We start from the raw sequence: 21,456 nt of genomic DNA, 5'->3' as shown, positions 1-21,456 counted from the left end.
CGGCAGCAGGAGGCAGGGCAGGGCTCTCCCTTCAACTCCGGACCCGCTGCGGTTGTGAAACTGCGCTGTAAATTTTCAGGATGCCAAATGTGAGAGCTCTTGATGGGATCCTAATTAACAGGGATTAAATGTTCCCTCTATAAATTGCACTCCTTTGTCTCTAAATTGGTGGATAAAATCATGTCATTTATGAAATATAGGCCTTTTCTCCTTATGTTGGTGAGGTTCAAGAAGGAGGAAAGCAATTAGGGGAAGGATCCAGCGGTCTCTGCAGCTGAAAGGGCCTACTGGGCCCAGCGGGACTCCTGATTGAGCAAGAAGTGCAAGGTCAGTCCCTATATTTTTCTAAGGAGGAGAGGGAGTATAATAAAGACTGCAATAATGTCATGCCAAGCCACAGCCTGCTAAGGCCTATGTTTCCCTCCTCATTGTGCGTGACAGCAAGAGCTACAGGGGCAGTTGCAGTAAATTTATAATGGCAAGAATTTGGGAATGTGAAGTTCTGTGATTGGTTTTCATTTGCTTCATCCTCTCAGCTAAAAGATTTACATGCTGACATTAGGCAGCTGAAGCAGCAGTTAAAGAAATGCTTGGAGAAATAGCTGAAGATCATAAATTGGGAGCTCTATGGATGGAGTACAGCAAATGTCCTGGGCTGTATGTAACTGATGAGATTTCTTATTTTTTAAGAGTGGCAAAAACAGTATTTGGAGGGCTTATTTACACTTCCTTACTGCGTGCCCTCATCTGGCTGTGTGGGAATGCTGCTGGGAGATAGACTTTCACATTTTGGGGGTGGCTGAGGTGGGGGCAAAGGCCGTGCAAACAGCCCGAGGGGGAGGATGCAGAACCAGGGGCACTCTGTCCTTCGGCCTCTGGCCCAAGACCCCCAGGCAGTTGCGGGGTTCCGGGCTCACCTGCCAAAGCCCTGTCCTGATGGTCTCGTCCCCACCTGCCCAGCTCAGGAGGGGCTGCTCAGGGTCAGGGCGATGCTCAGCAGAGGGAACTGTTTTGGGTAACTCGCACCCAGATGCTTGGTGCTCATGCACCCATTTTACACCTGGGCAAAGGGAGGTGAAGGTGATGAGCTCCTTGGAGCACGGTAAATTCAGTATGTGGCAGGGCAAAGTCCTGGCCTGTCCGCTGGTGTCAAGCAGAACTAGTGCATTAATTTCAAACGAGATGAAAACCAGGCTGCATAAATCCTGATCCCCAGTCCCAGAGGTTAGAAACAGGGGGATTCAAAATTCTTCTGGGCTCACGGCTGCAGAGCAATCCAGGGTCAACATTTTTGCCCTGAGAGGGGGAAAAAAGCCCTCTGGAGTTAATATTCTTCCTTTAACCATCACTTCATTTTTTTAGCTTTCAGCATGAAGGTGGTGTTGCCAGCAAGACCACCTAGCCACAAACCCAGCAGGGAGCTTCCAAAATTCTTCTAAACACTGACTCCTTGTTATAAATTCAGAAGTGGTAATAGCAGCAGTGCATATCACATCTGTGCCAGGCTTCGGGCCTGGGAAGGAGCGCTCTCCCCGTTGCTGAACACAACTTGGAAAGATCCTTTCAGTCCACACATGTATCAGCATTAGCCATTTCTTTGTCAACAAATCCCTTAATACGTACCCTTTCTATCATGTACAGATGTCCAAAAAATAATGGAATACTGTACTACAAGATTAAACACTTTAATGTCAGCATATGTGTTGCATGACTCCGAACAATGGTATCATTGTGCGTGTACAAACAGCGGGTTGAGGGAAGATGGGTTTAATTATCTCCGAAGCAGCAGCAAGTTCTTCCTGACTAAGCTGAACTTCAGCTAGCAAGGACGGCTCAGAGCGGAGATTAGGGTTTCTCTAACAAAATGCTGGGCCCTTTCTGAGGTTCTTCTGATGTTAGGTTTAACATCGCAGTTGCTTCAGGCAGAGCTCGGGGAATGATGCTGAGCCACCTGCTCCCCGGGGAGCCCTGCTGCCAAGGAGCACGGTGGGGTGAGAGGATGCTGCTGCTGTCGCCCTGTGGGGCACCCAGGAGACTCTTCATTTAAAATTCCTTGGAATGATAGATGGCAAAGGGGAAAGATAATAACTGGGAGGGGATGGACAGAGAGAAGTATGTGTGCTGCCCTCTGCGTTTGGAGACGTTGTAGGCACTTAGAGGCAATGCTGGGTGGTGAAGCTATTTCTGCTTGAACACCTGTGAAATATCTGGGCAGGTTACGCACAGGTAATCCGTTTTCTTTCTGAGCATACCCCAATCAGAACCCATTTACGCTGTGGTTTCTCTGCTGAAATCAGAGCCAGACTAGATGAAAGGTATTGTGAAAAATTTACACGTGGGACTGTGCTGTGAACACGGAACTCTCCTAATAGTAAACAGACTGACCGTGGTGTGAATCCTGATGCTGAGCTTGCAGTGTCTGAGCTTGTATCTGGGGAACACAAAGTTAAATAAGCAGGAAAGAGTTGCGTTTCTTCAGAATACCTTATTCACCTCCTTAGCAGGCAAAACACAGCAGCACGCAGTGCTGCAATCAGTCAGCAGCTGCTGTAACACAGTATTTGTAGGGGACTGGGGGTACATGGTGGAATAGAGAAAAGGGGGGATGAGAGAAGAAAGAAAGAAATGGGAATGAAGTTGTTCCTTTACACAGACTCCCTCTACTTCTACCTTCATCTCCTGAGTATCTCAAACCTCCTTGTTTCTTTCCTCCCTACACTGAGAAGCGGGGATCCAGGACAGTGCCGAGCTGGGGCTTCGCATCCAGCAGCTCGCCCTTCCCAGCACCTTAGGGGTGGCATTTTATCCAGACAGCCAGGGAGGTGAGCTGGGGACTGCAGTGATGCTGCAGAACCTGGCTCCTCCTGTGTCCTCCCAGATGAGCAGCACTGTGGCCGTCTCAAAACGTCTCAAGTTCTCATGCGATCAGTGGGAGCGTGGTTAAGTGACACTGGTATTTAGCCATGCCAGCCTGCAGCAGCCTGGGACCGTTGCCTCCCTCTGCACAGCTGGGGATGCACCGGGCAGCAGCTCCAAGCCAGGGACTCCTGCAGCTCCCTGCAGGCACCCCGCACTGCCCGGGAGGGGCAGCTGCCAAGTTTGCTGCCTACCAAAGGCAATCTTAGCACTTCTCTGCACCCTCCTCTAGAAATGTTCCTGCAGCCAAACTGAGCAGCGAGCAAAGGGAGAGGCAGAAGCTCACCATTACTCCTGCCTTCTCGTCTTTGTCTGCACTGTAACGCATAGCATGCAGTAATGCAGCCTAAGAGCAGAGGTGCACTGCTAATGCATCCCCTAAAACCTGAGTCCTCTGGATGTGGCTATCAGAGGTTTGTGGAGATGTACAAATACATTTTTCTTTTCCCTCTTTGAACACAGCTGAGTGCTACATTATACCTTCTTCTTTCTCTTTGTAATTCAGGGGACGGCAAGGCTGCTTTCATGGTGCTGTGAAATCCATGAGATGTATCTGGTGAGGCTAACCTCAGCAGGAAGCTGCGCCAGCGTTAGGTGTGAACTCCAAGTCACACATTTTGCCAGCGCATCCAAGGGTCAAGGAGATAGTGGCAGCCTGGGGAGGAGGGGGAGGAACCGCAGACCAGGGGCAGGATGGTGGCAGCCACAGCGTGGGACAGGGCAGCACTGGGCTGGAGAGGCGAGCAGGGCGATGGGTGTCTCAGCGGGGAGGGGGCTGCAGAGCACAAACAGGGAGCAAAGTTAATGACAATATGGTTCATTGAGGAAAATAATCCCCCAGGCCAGGCAGCAGACAAATGGGGCTCAAGGTGCTTCCTGTAATCTGCTCAGAGGCTGGGGGCCTCTCAAAAAGTCACTGATGCAAAAACCAGCAGTCGGCTCTGTCTGCTTGTACACACAGCACTGAGCAAATGGAAACAAATCGCCGGGCCCAAGGAAGGAGAGACAAGCGGCTGAACAGATCTGGGGAGAAATCGTCTGCATTCAGCCAGGGAAGATAAGAGGCAGCACGGGAGACTACTGCAGGGAAACCTAAAATGGGCTATTTGGGTTGAAATGCAAATTGTGAAATAGAAAGGTCGTTCTTGATAGATTCCAAGTGCAAAGCCGTTCTTCAGCTGTGACCAAATTTCAGCTTAGGGCGAAGGGAAGAAACATGACATGTTTCAGCCAGCTTTAAGGTAGCCTCAGGTAAGGGAAGGCAGCTCGCTGGTGCCCGGCAGCCTGGCAGAGCGCTCAGCCTGGGAGCGCGAGGGCAGCAGTGCTCAAAGTGTCCTGCTCTTCTGAGGGTGCGTGTACGAGGGGAGGTGTGAGCCTCTCTGCAGGAAGCTGGAAGCATGCAGCACGGGCACCTTGATCTGCAGGAAGGCACGAGCATAGGACATGCAAAGAAAAACAAACAAACAAACAAAGATATAACAATTCTTTGATGCAGTGATTTGATCTTGCAGAGATGCGACAGCATCAAATATGCTCTTGCATTCCAGTAATGACACTGGGGCACACTAAGAAGGCTTCAGATGTATTTGATAAATTAGGTACTGTTCATAATAAACAGCTTGAGTCAGTAATCTTGGGAAGGTCACTGCCCAAGCATCCCTGATGTGTTTGCACAAAGCAGACAGAAATGGCCGATGTACCGCTAGCACACGGAGGAGCGTGGGCACCCACCGTTTGCCAGGACAGGACAGAGAGACAGGATATTGACTGCTAGCTTAGGTTCAATTCTTTTCCAAATTTTGCTTCCAGAGCAAGAAGAACTTTCTAAAAGTCGTGCTTGTAAACCAATGCTTTTCAAGCTTCTATTGCTGCTAATTATCTTTCCACTACATGATTTTTTCAAGTTGCCTTCTGGTCCTTATTACTATTGGTGTGTTATTATAGAGCATAAAGTTACTTAATACAGCAAAAGATTCAACAACATTTGCAAAACTGATATAGAAAGAAGGACTGGATTCTAGACTGGTACAGCTGGTTTAAGGTATTTTAGAAGTAAATGAAATCAAATGAGAATTTATAATCCTTCCTGAGGTCTGGATTCCATCAGACTAAACTCATTAGGCATTAAGGTGCAGGTGCAGCTAAATAAAGGATTGTTCTGCTTTTCTTAATACCATAGATTCACATCTTAAGTTCAAAATAAAAGTCTTTTAAGAGCACATGTATACATTGTGCATCTACTGGCAGCACTTGAAAGAGAACGTTCAGCTGACGGAATCTTCAAATGCCTCATTTTTGTCAAAGGAATGTGCCCGCTTCTTCGCTGGCCGTGATAAGGGACACAAGCAGAGAAACGACTGCAAATTGGCCTCTTAGTGCTTATTCATTTCATTTGCATCAGGCTTCCTTTTATCTACTGAACAGCTGCCCAAATAAATAACGTAAATCTAATTAATCCTCCTTTAGTAATGTATTGCCACAATACCAGCAGCTCCCCAAATATCCCAAAGTTTGGGTCTACACCTGCACGGGCTTCCCGGGAGGAACACGGTGAGAGTCACATGTGCTGGGAACCGAGCCTTTTTTGTGGCTTACTCTGGTAAAAGAAAATAATCCAGGAACCAGTCTTCCAGGTTTGAAAGCATATGACTTGCTGGATTTCTTAGCTTAAATCCCAGATTCTGGTTTTGTTGAGAAAGGAGTTTGTGGGATATTACAAAATAAGCAGCAGATATCAGCCGTTCGACCGTCAGATAAGAATCTCAGCCTTCGATTGCAATCAGAACAATTTTGATGTGGAATGTACACAATCCGTTCTGTGCCGTAAGACCGCAATGGGCAGGACCTTTTGAGCTTGCCTATGCAATAACAAACGTCTGCACATTTCTCGGGCGGGCAAGTGCTGGGAGAGGAGAGCTGCTGCCTGTGGTGGGGGCAAAAACTATTCAGGAGAAAGGTCCACGTGCCCTGGAGGGGAAAACCCTGCCAGAGCACAGCTCTTCTCTTGCGCCCATACTGTTAGCTCTGTTGCATATTTTTCAGGTGTTCTGCATATGGGAGGTCTGGTGATATGAACACAGTTTGTGAGGCTGGATTGTGAGATAGAAATACAGTGTTTGGGGGCATGGGAGGAAACATTTTGGAAAATAATGCTCAGAGACATCAATTACTGCTTAAACAGATATTCCAGAGTGCTTCATGACCCGTTTCACGTTTTCCTTTAAGATCATTGTGTTTCCTACGTGCTGCCAAGCTAGCTCAGAGCAGGTGGGGCACTGTGGCATTTTCCTGTTTTTGAAGCATGGGAACTGGGGACAAGGTCATCGCCCAACAGTGAACTGATCCTTCCTACCCGGCACGGTACAGCGGCTCCCTGTCTTGTTGGCTGCAGTGGGACTCACAGCTTATGCACATGGCCTTTTGGCTTTCTAGGAAGGTTTCTGTGCAAGACAATTTTATTGAGAAACAGGCAGGGGATTGCTTAGTCTTTTAATAATGTGGTATATGGGGCTAAGAACCATCAATATTAAAGATCTGTAAGTGGATGACATCCATATATAGTTCTGCTGGTAGATGTAACATGCTACTGTCCTTGAGTGATGGCAAGTTTGTTATTTCAGAAATGTGCTCAGAAGACATAAGTACACGTGTAGAGAATGTGTGTGTGTCTCCTTTACGCTACAAACGTTGGTGGCCAGCGCTCCAGGCATAAAATCATCTGGGGGTTAGGAGATTTATCTTCCGTTTAATTCCCACCCACCATCTGCATTATACAAGAGGAATTTTTTTACGAGATAACACCATGAGTGCCATCAGCAGCACCTAGCCCTGCATACCACACTCGTGTAGCGTGGTGCTGGATTCCTTACGCTGAGCCTCCCGCTAGGGCTGGGCCATGCAGGCCTCCTGAGTCAGCCCCTAACAACAGCATTTGCTGTTTTGTTTTGTGGTGTTTTTTTGTGTTTTTTTTTGTCTTCAAACACAATTTTGCAATTGCAGTTCTGGGGTAAAAGATCAGCTGGCGTAATATACGCTCATGTCTTCACATCGCTTTGGTATGAATGAAGACAACACAGTTCCCGTCCTGTTGAGTGCAATTCTTAAAAATAGCACAGAGATGAGTGTGGCATTTAAAAAAGCGTCTCCCAAGAAGCAGGCACACAGATCACTCTTCTCCAGCTCAGTCTCTTGCCCACCAGCCACTGTTTTTGTGCTGGACTACAGCTGCCAATATGGGGAGGAAAAACTTTCAGACCATCAGACACGCTGATTTATGGTTTTCCCCAACTCTGCCATATTTTCAGTGAAACAACTCCCATGGTATGGTTGTGGACTAATGAGCACAATGACGGTTACTGTTTTCTAAAGAAATATTTGGGGTTTACTTGAGCATGTTTCTGGATTCTCTCATGTACTTCTGTGTCCCCTGTGCTAGGTTTTAATGTAGCATAATGGTCAGAGATCTGGGGCTATGGAGCCCAATATTCTTGTAATTCAATTATAATGCATGCCACCGAGTTGCAGGAACTGTTGTGTGCAGAGGTCAAAGCTGTGTTCACACCAATGAGAGAGGTTTTGCACCACATGTCCGATTACCTTCTCCTTTTCACCTGTCTTGGAAGACAAATGACTCAACATGGAGTGCTGAAATATCTTAATCTTCTGATTCGGCCCGAGATTTAAAGACTGGTTCCTAAAAGCTTCTTTCTGAGTTGAAGAGCAAGTCCTGTGCCGAGTGATTCTTTTTTAGCTCTTCTCTTCTGCAGTTTATTACAAGTATATTTGTGTAATTAGGGGGCCCAGTAGTAATGTTGTTAAAATACAAGTGGGCACATTTATTGTTTCCTCCAAAAGGAAACAACCAATCTCCAGCAGTTCTGGTTTTTCCCTGTCTCAACTGAACATTTACTGCTTTATGTAGCTAGCAGATCATGAGGCTAAAGTTACTTCTTCCCCCCCCCCCCCCCCCCTCCAATTTCTTTTTCTTAAATAGAAAAAATCCCCTCCTTTCTCTTAATGAATGCTGGATTTTTTAAGGATACGGTCAGAAAGGGGAACTTACACTCAGTATGTTTTTATAGTGCCACACAAGCTTCAGCAAAAGGGATGTGCAGAACTCTTTATAAAAGTCTGAAAAGTCCCTGTGGGATTATAATTACTGCACAGTAATAAACAAATAAAAGTAGCGAGATAAAAACGTTCAGAATATTTTGAATGATAGAAGCAATAAGTTTTAACCCTGACAACCAGGGAAGGAGCAGGTTGCCAGCACCTACCAGCATGTAGAACAGGTATTGTTAGGAATTGATCGCGGGTCGTGGTGGAGGATTGTTGTTCATGCTATTATAGGCACTTGGCTGGTGTAAATAAATTGTTGTTCGCGTGTTGGTACAAAAGCATTTGAACACTGCTAACTGGTAAGCACCATAATTCAGAATTTCTTAATTATCCTATTTTTTTTTGTCTTCCATTTAACCGATAAACCTGAATTTGCTTTCCTTTGGGGTGCCAAAGGACTCCTTAAGCCAACGGGTGTTTCAGGTGCACGAGTAGGGACGTGCTGCCAGCCCTGCTCCCAGCCCTCACCCGGTAAGAGGCTTGTCTCCCCATCTGAATTACAGCCCCCAACTACTAATGCTGTATTATTTTATGAGCATTTTTTAGTAGATCTCCCAGGGTTCTTTTGGTCTCTTTTAAAAAGTTTTACTGCCACTCTACTGTGGAAAGAACAATTGGTAAAATCGGAGGACCAAGGCAGCTGCAGCGGTGCCAACAAAGAGAGGTGGCTGAAGGCAGAATCTGGCCCAGTGGCCACAGTAAGAGTCAAAGCTCGACCAGATTTACAAAACCTGGTGAAGACGTCGTGCCAGATCCTCAGATGGTGTCAATTGCGGTGACTTGACTGCTGCGGTGGCCTTGTGCCAGCCTGCTCCAGCTGATGCCATCGGGGGCTCCTCGTGGAGGTGTAATTCAGACCAGCATCGTGCGCTGGGAGGCTGCAGCCTAATGAGAGGAAACTTTTTGCTCACTTGAAAGGCACTTGCGCACAACAGACAAAACTTTAAAACATGGTGCACCGCAAGATTATCAGCCTGATCAACGTGATTGTGTCCCCTCATCATAAATAGCCTCTCAAGGCACTGGCTCATTTTAATTATTATTTAGAGGGAAGCAGTGCCCTCTCTCCCCCCAGTCCCTTTTTTTTTTTTTTTTTTTTCTTTTTAAAAGGAAGGTAGCTTTTAAGAGCTTGCCATGAAGATCTAAGTTAAAGGATTTTCTCTACTACAAAGCCTGCATAGTTTCCCAGGCCAGGTGGACCTGATAGTACTGACTGCATGCTGAAAAATCTCATCCCCACCCTTCAGGCACTTTAATTGTAAGCCTTTCCAGATACACTGGATAAACACTGTCAAAATGAACCTGAAAGGGTTGTTGTTGTTGTTTTAGCCCTTAAATAATTATGAGTTTGTCTGTCTAATTACAACATAATCTTCTTTAAACTTGGGTTATTTGCAGTATCTTTTTAATAAGGCAGAATCAGAAACAGTCCAAATCTGAAAGTTTACAGTTCTTCCACTTTAAGACACGGCAGAATTTTTACTCCTGTAAAATTTAATTCACCCTGATAACAGAAGAGTCTAGCTTGGAAGCTATTGCAGAAAGATAAAGATGATAAAGAATAGCGTGTGACCTCCGAGATGCAAAAGAAACTTAACACCCTACGGATAAAATTTTTCAAACAGTTTAGAAATAGTTTAAGGTAATTTACGGAAAGACTTGAGTGACAAAGCACATTACTTGAAGTGCCTTTCCTTCACTAGGCACTTTCTAAATTCTTTCTCTTTCATTTCTTTACTCTCAGGAGACTTTTAAATCCAGTGAACCAAAACAACACTTTGTTTGTTGGTATAGCGCAGCGCTGGCACAGATGGCAGACACTGCACCTGTTCCAATAAAACGGGAAAATTGGGAGATAAACCATAGCGCTCATTAACAGGAATCCACTGACACATGAACAATTTGTATTTTGAATATCTTCCAGGAATAAAAAGAGAAGTACATAAACAGACCTTGTTTTCACCATCATCAGTTTAAAATTAATTTGTTAAATGGAACTTCACATTTGTTTCAGGTATGAAGACACTACGTACCACTGAAGAAACTATGATTGTGCTTGAATTTCTTTAAGAAATCAAATGATTTTATCTAGCCGCGCCTGTTCTTTTATGCAAAAATATTGGCAGTTTTAATCAAAATCAGTTAATCCTCCTGTACATAGTTGTGGGAGCTTTTTTTACTTCCCCGCTTTCTCATGCTGAGTAATAGCACATTCTTACAATCTAGTGCATAATGGCGAGAAGAACAACATAAACAAAAGCCCTTCTGCTAATCTATTAATAAATAACTAGCATTGTGGGAGGTGGGGGGAACCACAGAGCTAGCTGGATGGTCAGCAACAAAATTCACTGCAAAATAGTTTTTTCTAGGCACAGGGAAAATGCTATGTAATATCTGATAGACTATTAAAAAAAAATTAGAAGAAGCATGAAGTAATAGCTAAGCAAAGGATAAATTACTGCAAGCATTTGCCTTGATCATCAGTGTTTGTGCAGTTGTTCAACATCCCATATATCTCTCTCTATTTCTCTCACATACACACACAAGAATTAAATACAAAATGTCATGAAAATTCCTAAGTATCATTTAATGTTGGCAGCCCTGCACTGTAAAGCCATTTATATAAAACTGTGGTTGGCAGCTCTCACTCTTCCATGGGAACAAATTAACATTGGCATTCCAAACACAGGAAAGTAAGGAAATTAGAAACACAGTTTATATTTGGCCAGTGCTTTGAAATACTGTACCATGCTACTGATGTCAATTAATGAAAAGCAGAATTTTGCGGAGAGGGTCTGGTTTTGAAACACATTAACACACGTTAAACATGTTTGCACAGGAACCGGATTGTAAGCATCTCGGTTCCAAAACAATAAAGCAATTACACTAAAACTTGTAGTCTCAAAGTTGCCATTAATTCAATCCACTCAATCTGGATCACTAAAGGATTTTCACTGACTCCAACATGCAGTCGACACAAATGTTTAAAAGAGCCTGTATGGCACATTATTGCGGGGCTGGATCCTGCAGGCTTGCACATATGAGCTCTCACCCAAGATGGCTTATATGTAACCTGCTGTAAATCGGGACCGCGTATAAATAATGGGAGTGTACAACGTATCCCCAAATAAACAGCGCCTCAGCAAACTAGTTTTCGTCAACAAAATACGGATTTCAGAAAGAGATATTTGAATTAGAATTGGCTTGAATTTTGCTACCTGCAGCTTTCTCTTAGCAAAGATGTTTACTGACAAAATCTTAAACACTTCTGGTTTTCACATGTTCACCAAAAAAAATCTAGATGGCAGTTTATCTCCTGGCACAGCTCCACTGCCTTCAATGGAATTACTCCAGCATGGAATTCGGCCCCGCAGTCTTTACAACACACTGTTTATTTGTACTGTGATTCAGATATTTTGATACCAGGAATCTTTCATCGCTGAAGTTTCTCCATATGAAATATGTCTTGTATTAAGAAATATCAGTTTCACATTTTTGTCAAACATTATTTGTTAAATTCTGTTTGTTGCATAGATGGGAATTCAGCTGTAGTTCAACAACAAGGGTTCGGCTAATAATGATAAGCAGTGACTAATAGGAGCTAGCTCGTGTTTTGATTGTTTGCAGTAAAGAAAACCTCCCTCAAAAACAATTTCAAGATTAGGAGAGAAAACTGTTTGAAGCTGTAGCAGAAACTACCGCATGCTCATTATTTCAACACAGGGGCATTTCTTTGGCCCAATTCTGTTCTCAATTGTGCTAGTGTAAATCAAGAGGGAGTTTATTGGAATTACTTTGGACACCGAGTTGTATAAATGAGACCATAGGGCCAGCTTCAGTAGAAATTCGACAATTTACACCAAATGAAGACCTAGCCAAGAATTTTCTCTTGGGTTTCCACTTTCCAAACATGTGCATGTGCAAAGCTTTATCCATGTGATTAGTCCTAGTGAGTAGTCCCATTTATTTCAAACATTTGTAGAATGAGGATCTTAACCCTGTAACTAATTCCAAAAGCTCACTAGTTTCCTTAGAAGTTCCTTCCCTTTAGAAAAGAAATATATATTTTATATAAAAGCTTCTATATCTATGTAATTAATTCCAAGTGGATATTTTGATGCAGACATCAGAGAGGATGACTACTACTGGAAGGGGCTTAAAATATGGTCTCTTAATGCTTGATATTAACAGGTAGTCTCTTTATCTGGCCTGCTATCAAAATTTGCTTACTTGTGCTCTTGCTCAGATGACTTCATCCATCATTGCAACTTCTCACTGGTATTCATCAAGTTAGAACAATTTAGATGTGTAAAACTAAATTTGTTATCATTTTAACCACAAATTAACAGTTTCTGTGTAAATATTAACATTTCCTCACTTGGTCCAAGGATTGAAGCCATAATGGCACTAACAGTATATTTGATTTAAACTAATTAAAAACAGAGGCTCTTGCAATTTAATATATTGATTTTACCAGTGGGACTTAAATCTTTTATAATAAGTATACACAGCTGCACCACTCACCCACCGCCACTTTTAAACCTAATCCCTGCATTCCTCCTGACAATAACATGACAGGATCCACACATCCCAGTATTAGCCTTAACCCCGGTGACACTGCCAGAATGTATTAAACTAAAACATAGCAGCGTCCTATTTAAAAGGAGCCTGTCAACAGCCCCGACTAGGCTTTAATAGTTATAATCTTGTTTTTAATTAATGTTTCCAACCACTTGTGTAACCTTCCCTCCCACATCTCTCCCCCCTACCTGAAAAAGTGTTTCAAGCTTATTTACAGAAGAAAAAGTAACGCCTGGCTTCGTGCTGCCTGCCCAGGGACCACTAAACCTCCTTTGCAAAAGGAGCGGTGGGGACGCACACGCGGGCACGCAACCAAAGCCGACGGCAAACAGGGCCGGGTGCTCGGAGAGGAGCGGGTCCTGCACGCTTCACTTGTGCCCAGCTCCTGTTACAAGCATCACAAGACTTGGCCATCAAGGCCCGTATCCTTCACAGCACTTTATAAGCCGTCGTGCTTTGGCTTTCAGACCGCAGATGCTGGTGGGGGCCTCGCCTCCGCAGGAGAGCCTGCGTGGGAGCGGTGCGGAGCCCCTGCTCTTCTGGCAGATGCCCCACAAAGGCAGGCGAGCAAAGGGGGACGATTTCCACATATTATTTTTTCCTTGCACGAGGACATCTCTCCTTGGCTACCTCAGTCCTTGGCTGACAGCTTCTCTGCTACCACTGCAGCCACAGGACGCAGGTAAATCACTCGCTGCTGCTGTTTTGCCATCTTGCACCCGGCGATTTGGAAAGGAAGGAATTTCTCTCTACAACTGGCTGGACATTGAGGGAATACCTGCTAGTTCCGTACCACAGTCAGTGCAGTTCCTAAGTGTTGTTTGCTGCAGGCTTTCTACCGTAGCCATTCTTGTACCACCAAGCGCCGTATATATCCATACTGTCTAAAACAATTACAGGATGTACCTGTTCGGGCTTGAGAGGCTGTAACAGCACTAGGTGGAGGAGAAAGAAAAAGCCAAGGGCTTGGCCTAATGTATGGACAGACCCATGTGATCATGACCAGGCATTCAGGGCTAGCATTTAATCTGCTTTGTTTCAAGTGGGAAATATGTGAAGATCAAATAAGTTCAAATCCAGGTCAAATATCCTTGAAAATCTTTGATTTATATAAGCAGGAAAATGAGGTTTAAAAGAAGTGATTATGAAAGGGTTACTAAAAACACAGCTGTACGCGTACTCTTATATCTGAGGCTCTCCAAAGAAAAACTGTGTGACATCTATATTAACCTTTGGCTGTACACCAATGAAGGCCTGTAGTGAGCTGGAATGCAAGGCAGCCCCTTCCAAATTTTAACACAAGCCAGGTTACAGCTGCAAATGCCTGCAGCCCGTGCTCACTTTATAAAGTATTCCCCGAAGGAAATTTTTTAACTGTTATAGAATCTTTTTCTAATACCCTACAGTGTTAAAGCCTGTTATTAAAGGGCAAAGAGATGGTTCTCTATGCCAAACACTTGTCAACAAAAAGGATAGCCAGATGGTATGAAATAAAAGGAAACTTGGGGGCTCTTCAGCTTCTTGATTTACATTAACAAAAGCCACTTTCATGTGCTCCTTCCAAGAATGACTAATTCCTGTCCCCCCCCCCCCCCCCCCCATTTTTTTGCCAGGATTAAACAATGTTGTTCATTTTATAATCAACCATGAGACAAATTAACAAATTGCATATCACTTGGGCCGACTCTTTTAAAAAAATATTCTAAGCAAGTCTGTTTACCAAGTCAAGATTACCCACATAAGGACAACTCAATTATTTTTAGAAGAGAGGGTCTAAGTAATGTGGAGGATGTTTACTCCTTAGCTGCTGTTTATAAACTTGAAATTTAAACTCGTGCAAAAAATGTTTTGTGTCTTTTCAGTGCTTAAAATGGATCAGTTTGTAAACTTTATTTGGACAGGGTCTGAAGTGGAATTCCAGCTAATGAAATTAGAGTAATAAATTTTATAAAATTAGACGGTAATTAACTGACTAACTTCATCAGACCACTGTGGCTAAATTCTCTTTTAATTTACATGTAACTTCATTCTTGACACAAATACATTCCTCATCCATCTTAGCACAGGTGTAAGTTAAGACGAAACATAGCCTGTGAATTAACTGGTTATAAATCTAAATCTAATTAATTGTCAGGATTTTACAGTGATATTACAAGCTTAGTACAAAGCTCCCTGCAACATAACCCTGAAATGGAGCACCTGTATTTGGGTTCCTCCCTACCAATGCCCACCATAAATTCTTTGGAATAAATATACACAGAATCTCCATAGAAATCACTGTGTACTTTTTTTGTTGTTGGGTTGGAGGTTTTTTTTTTTTTTTTTTGTACTATGTAGTGCAGTAAATCTTTCAATGTAAATCTTTATTTTTGTATTTTTTTTTCCTCTGAAGCTGTACAAGTAGGTAGGGAATATGAATAAAGAAAATATATAGATTAGCATTTGGAAGCCTGGAATAACAAGTTTAGTTTATTGAAATTTCTATATTATTTCTTTACTCATTTTTACTTCCTCCATTACTAAGATGAAAGTTTATTATGCTGTGCCACTTCCTCATTGTGATGGCTCTCCTATGGTAATAAAAGCCTACCTGCGAAACGCCGTGCTCGCAGAGTATCTCTTACAAAACTAGGACACAGCTTACTACAGTCTCATTTAGCAACTCAGTTCTGGTGTAAAAGGGATCATTGCAGAGAGTCTCCAGGAAAATACTGATCCGATAATAGATCTTATTTTCCCTGAATGGCATAGAAATCTGCACATATCGAAGCAGGTGTTGTATTTTACTATGCATGGAGCGAGTGGCTGGTCTAACTCATTAAAATGTCCATAAACAAGCCTGTCTTTGTCCTATAAAGATGAAAGACCGATGACTATAATGGGATGAAAGGTGTGCACGGTGATGAAGAAAGCTATTATAGATCTCCGTCCTTTTTAAACTCGTCCTGGCATGCACTGTTGACAAGGGAACAAAACAGTACAGATAAACCTCTGAAATGCGCCTTGCTGGTAATAATTCCACCTGTCTTTTTTAAAACTATTGGGTTTTGCCTGCGCTTTCTACTCTCCGACCATGCTGAGAATAAGTAAAATGATAATTAAGGATCTGAAATAATGCTTTCAGATTTCTAAGCCAACTACAAAGCCCAACAGGTTGAAATGCATCTATCCACTACCACCATCACATCACATCGGGACTTTGAGTGTGAACACTTTATACAGGTACAACCTGCTCCATAAAACATTCTTACTTAGACACATCCAATATTGTAATTTTTACTTCGCAGCTTATGGATCGATTCCAACTCCAATCACAAACCCTTTGTATTCAAAGTAACCTGGGACCTGAACATTAACTCCTTGTATGTAAAACTCCCACAGGCTGCAGGAAGGCTTCTCCTTATGTAGGAGGTGTGGGACTGAAGCGCTGCAGTTTCACCGATGAAAGGTCTGCAGTGAATAGCTCCACGCAGGAGGGGCACAGCTGCTTCCCCAGAGCTAACTTCCTCCCACCAGGTACTTGCATATTTCACAAATGCTCCACTCTACTGAAATTCACAGAACCGTGAATTTTGCTGTAGTTACTTCCAGTCCTTTGTCTTGTATGGGGGACTCTCCCTGCACTCTGGGTGTACATGGTGTAGAACCCAAGGACCACAGGCAACAATGTCTGCAAGATCACTCTTATCTCCAAAGTTAAATATTTGACTGCCATTTGTACTTCTGGCTGCTCAAATATTTGATAATTTAAATGTATCATTGCCCATCAGCTTAAGTATCTAGCAGTGATTAGGCAAACACGATAATTGTAAATGGAAAGTATCAGCACTCTCCAAGACCGCAGTCCTCGGGCCAAATGTAAATCGGGTTCCTGCTGTGAAGCTTATGGCATGTAATAAGGAGGTGCAGCTCACGCAAACTAGAGCTCTCGCACAGTGCTGTCTCCGTATCACGCAAGAACTGTGCTGGGATGGCTACCGTGGCCAGTAATTACTAACGCGTGTCATTGAGCCTTTGCAACTACTGACAGTTTTCAGTTAGTCAACGGGCGGGGATTAGAGGGGTGGTGGTTTAATGTGCGCTGCCTCGGAAGCTCCAGACAGCCAAAGTGTCGGAACAGCGACCTCCACAAAGGCGGTAATGGATTTATCGATGAGGGGGGTGCCTGCAGTGCCTGGCGGGTTACGTGCTAGAGGTGTGCTCCTCTTGCTCTTGTCTTGGTTTGGGGCAAAGTTTGAGTTGATCTTGTTTTGCAAATACTATTCGCGTTCTGTCTTGAACTTGCAGGCACCCAATCTGTACGCGTGGTGGTTTCAGAGCTGCGCATGATGAGGTCTAAAAACGGATAGAGTGAACCAGGGTCTATAATTATATATTTAAAATAGAACGCTCGTCCTGACAGTGTTTTACTCAAATCCGGCCAAGTCAGTCCAAACGGGTGTGCAATCTACAGCAAGCAAATAGAAATCAGATTGGGCCGTGGCATCCAATTAGAGAGGCCTAGCGAGCCGCATACAAAGCATGCCAACTTTTGTATCATTTGCATAAACCCATCCACATGTGCTTGTGAAAAGAGGCAAGTTAGCTGCATAAACCGGGGTCAACAGAAAAAGCTGCAAGAGTAAATAAGGATTTACTGTGGAATCCCTCTTGAGCCGTTAGGGGAACACGTGCGAGTAGCTCGGCCCCTTCAGCCCGGGGAAGGCTGCGCCAGGACACCATTGGGTGCCGAGCACCTGGGCAGCCCCGGTGGCTCCGTGTCCCCAAGGCCACGAGCGGCGCCGTGCCCCACGCTCCTGCCTGGCTTTGCCGTCTTCCTTGGTGGTGCGGGATGTGGAACAGCCCCGCTAATTGTCCTGTTCAGTTCATACCTGCAAATCCCATTTCTGAGGTGCGGCACGTTAACTCTCAAAGGGAGAAGACAACAAAGGAACGTGGCGTGTCAGCACGCAGGGTGGAGCGCGGTGAGCGCCGGTGGCTGTCCGAGCGCGGCGGTGGAAGGATGGGGCGCTCTGCGCACCACTGCCTCGCCTCACCAAGGCGTCGCCTGTCCGAGGGCCGCTACCTGCCCGTCCTCGCCCTGTGCCAACAGCTCCCTCCGGCCTCAGCGGGCCACCTGTGCCTCCCACCCGCGTCTGGGGCTCTGCGCTGGCCTCCCCCCGCCCGGTCCCCCCACGTTCGGCCTCGCCGAGGGCAGGCACTCACCCAAGTTGACGAAGCTCATGACCATGTCAGCCTCGGTGAGGAAGTTGCTGTCCTGCAGGCTGGCCAGGGGCGGCCCCTGGGTGCTGAAGATGGGCTTGTAGGGGTAGGAGAAGCCCTCTCCCTCCTCGGCCCCGGCCCCCGCCGCCCCCTCCTCGCCGGCCATGGCATTGTAGAGGTCCAGCATGAACATGGGGGCCGAGTTGTGCTTGCCGTGGAGGTGGGGCCGCGGGCGGTGCGGCAGGCCGAGGATGGAGAGGATCTCCCGCTGCATCTCGCGGCGCTCGGGGCCGCGCAGCCGGCGGTGGATGAAGCTGGAGTGCACCTCGTTGTCCACCGTGAAGTCGGCCAGGACGCAGCGCAGCCAGAGCGCGGGGGCGGCGGCGCCCAGCACCAGGAGCCAGGAGGCGGGCTGCCCGCGCCCCGCCGCCCGCATCGCGGCTGGCCGGCGGCCCCGGGGAGCCGCGGGGGGCTCGGGGGGCTCGGGGCTGCCCCGCCGAGGGGCGCTGCCCTCCACCATGCGCGCCGCCGGGGGCCGGAGCACGGTGCGGGGCGGATGCTCACTGCGGCGGCCGGCGGCCCCCCGGGAGGCTCCGCAGCCGGCTCATGGCCCGCAGGGGGCTGCCCGGTGGTCCCGGCCCATGGGACGGAGCGGAGAGGAGAGGGAAGGAGAGGAGAGGAGGGGAGGGAGGGCGGCAGCGGCGAGCTGTGGCCGTGCGCGCAGTGGTGCTCGGCGGAGAGGCAGCGGGAGGGTGGCTCTGGTGGGAGGAGCAGGCTGGGGCAGCCAGGCGCTCTCTAGCCCGCTGCAAAGCGCCGGGGAGAGGAAAATCCCCGGCGCTGCCTAGAGGAGGAACAGCCCATCAGGTTGCTTTGTCGGGAGGGTCGCCGAGGCTGGCGGCTCGGGGGGGGGGAAAGGGAGCGGGCCCCGAGTGGGTGCGTTGCGGGGAATGGCACTAAGGGGAGGACACGCCGGGAGGGCGCAGGGAAGGGGCGAGCACGTCGCCGCTGTGCCCGCACCGCACGCACACACCCCCTCGTTTTCTTTTTTTCTTTCTGGAGCACGGTTGCGGAGAGTCTGGCCAGGACAAACCCGACAAGAGCAAAGTGTTTCAGACGCGGTGATGGAGATGTACCCAGGCACACAGACGTGTGTGGCTGTGCGCACACAGCCCCGGTCACTTTTTCCAACTGGCAGCAAGGAGAGTTACTGGAGAAGGGTTAGAAACCCAGGGCTGAGGGGGCTCATCATTTAAGCATCATGAAAACAGCTGCGTTTACACGGCTTGGACCCATCAACCTGCGCAGGGGTACCGTACGCCACTGCATTACCCTGCTGTCGCCATCCCCTGTTCTTCTGCTGCCTGGCACGCAGCTTTGTGGCAGACTGGTTTGAAACTTGTCAACTTTTTAATGCAGTGATTTCACTGTGTGTGTTTTTGTCTTATTTTAACTCAGTGCATAAAACATCTACAATAATGGAGTCCCCGCCCTGTTTAGTCTGGGTAGATGTCTACTGCAGCAGTAAATAACAATCTCAGATAAGAAATGTAGGCTACTGCTTCCCAAATCTTACTTGGAAAGCAAGAGGAAAGCAGGATGGAAGGGTTTATCAGTGACACTGAATCCAGCCCAAGGTAATTTCAGGAACCATGCATATGCAGTAAGTTTATGCCAACATTAAGATTCGTTCCCTAGGCAAAGGAGGAAGAAGAGGGGCAAGGGAGAAAGGAGGTCAGCACTGTTGTTGATTTGATAGCTTGTTCATCTGGTGTTTTCAGGTGAGAAATATCCAGTAGTATCCAGCACTAGATCCTGCATCTATTCTGGAAAAGTAAAATTCAGCCCTTCTCTTAGCTCATTGTGATTAGATTCCTTGCATAAATGTCAGGTAACTAGTCCAGAGGTGCATGGGAAACGCACTGAATGATTTAGAGTGTTTGTGCGCGTCCATGTGTGCCTCTTAATAACAGGGAAACTGAGGGATGACATTGAAATGACTCAGAGCTATTGAAATAGTGGTGGAACCAGCGTTAAACTCCCAGCTCGGTCCTAAGACATGTTTAGGAATGAACTAAGCCAAGGGTTGGTGGGAGAAGAGAGGCTGTGCAGCCACAGCCACGTTAGATAACATGAGAGCACTCGGAGGTGCTAACAGGGGGGTTCAGACGACACCCCCATGGCTGCCTTCCCTTTGCTCCCCACTAATGACAAACCCCAAACCCAAGTAGCAGTGTTTTGGATGCCCAGCTAACATCAAACTCTAACATCATCTGTACTTCCTGAGGAGCAGCACTAACCTGCTCTTAACCAGGCAGGTATTTGCCTAAATTACTCTCTTGCCTAGGGTGTGGTTTTTGACCAATTTAGCCTGATCTAAATCCAAGCTCCAGCTGAGAATGATGCCTTTTCCTCCTCCCACCCCAGCCCGGACCTGATACTGACACTTACATCCGCACACAGGTCAGGAAGACGATTCTGTTTTTTTTTTAAATAATCTTTCTTTAAATAATCTTTCTTAAACCATTTCTTATTTGTTTTTGCTGAGTTAATTTTCTGCTGGATCAGCTCCTTGATCTGACTGACTACACATGGGATTGCGCTGGAACCCGGGAGGCCACAGGAATGCACAGCTGGGGGCAAGGAGAGGGTGTCTGGGCTGGGCTGCCTTAGATTGGCTTAAACCGGTTGTGGAAGGGCAGGGACATGATTCAGCATCCCTCTGCCTTTCAGCTGTAGATAACTTGATTTCACTTTCTTTTTGTTCCTTGTAGGCAGTTGGTTCTTCTGAGTTTTGAGTGTTGGTCCTTGATCGCACAGTGGGGCAAGGAGACTTGCCTTCTGTGTGGACAAGGAGATTAAAAAATCTGTAAGGATGGAGCAGTGGACCCAAGAGCAGGTGTCCCTGCTTGCAGAACTGCTTACACCCAAAGTGCTGGTAGCACGTGTTTTCAAATTGAATAAGCTTCAGGTCAGTGTTGTGCTTTGAAATGACATTGCTCTTTGAGGGGGGGAAAAAAAAGAAAAATACAGTTTGAGAGTTTTGGATCCTGGCTCAGCACCTTAGGGTGTTGAAGCAATATGTGTCATGGAAGAAGCAGCAGAGGGAGAAATGTAAACCTTGAAACCTCTTGATTTGACAGATTTCTTGAAAACGTGATGTTTGAACCTATTTCCTTCCTGCTGAAGCAATCTATTTTTGTCCAAGATGAGATGGTTCCTGACTTAATTCAGGATATGTTCTTTAAAGATGGGGAAATACTAAAACTGTATCCTCTGCTTTCATAGGGATAGTTGATAATCCCTTCTAGCTGTGTTTTCTATGATCCTGTAGCACCAAGTGCAGCACTAAACAAACACACAGTAGTTTGCAGTGGGGGTACTCCTTGCATATATGCCTTAAAATGCGCAACACAAACACCATCTGTGAGTGTGAGATGAGAAAGGGAATCTGCTAAAGAATCATTTTTTGTGAATGTGAGGTTCATGGCTATTGACTTCAGCTTGCTTTGGGGCACAACAAAGCAGCATTTATTCTGCTGCATACAATAAGGGATGGTGTAGCTCAAACTGCAGTGCTTCACTCCTCAGATCTAGGCTTGAATTTCAATACCTTTCAAACAAGAAAGGTACAAACTGGAT

General features: G+C 46.0%; 2 protein-coding genes across 8 annotated transcripts in view; one reads left to right on the top strand and one right to left on the bottom strand.

Moving 5' to 3' along the window:
• Nucleotides 1-18,544, bottom strand: part of BMP7 (bone morphogenetic protein 7) — a 46,019-nt gene extending 27,475 nt beyond the window's left edge. The window contains exon 1 of the mRNA XM_048072573.2: nucleotides 17,821-18,544. Within this exon, the coding sequence (XP_047928530.2) occupies nucleotides 17,821-18,337 (517 nt within the window). The 5' untranslated portion in view covers nucleotides 18,338-18,544. The remainder of the gene's footprint in view (nucleotides 1-17,820) is intronic.
• SPO11 (SPO11 initiator of meiotic double strand breaks) overlaps nucleotides 1-21,456 on the top strand; it is a 322,526-nt gene that overhangs the window by 262,651 nt on the left and 38,419 nt on the right. The window lies entirely within an intron of this gene.

Source organism: Anser cygnoides, chromosome 16, assembly GCF_040182565.1.
Source record: "Anser cygnoides isolate HZ-2024a breed goose chromosome 16, Taihu_goose_T2T_genome, whole genome shotgun sequence".
NCBI classification, from domain to species: domain Eukaryota; kingdom Metazoa; phylum Chordata; class Aves; order Anseriformes; family Anatidae; genus Anser; species Anser cygnoides.
This window is presented reverse-complemented; position numbering and strand designations above follow the sequence as displayed.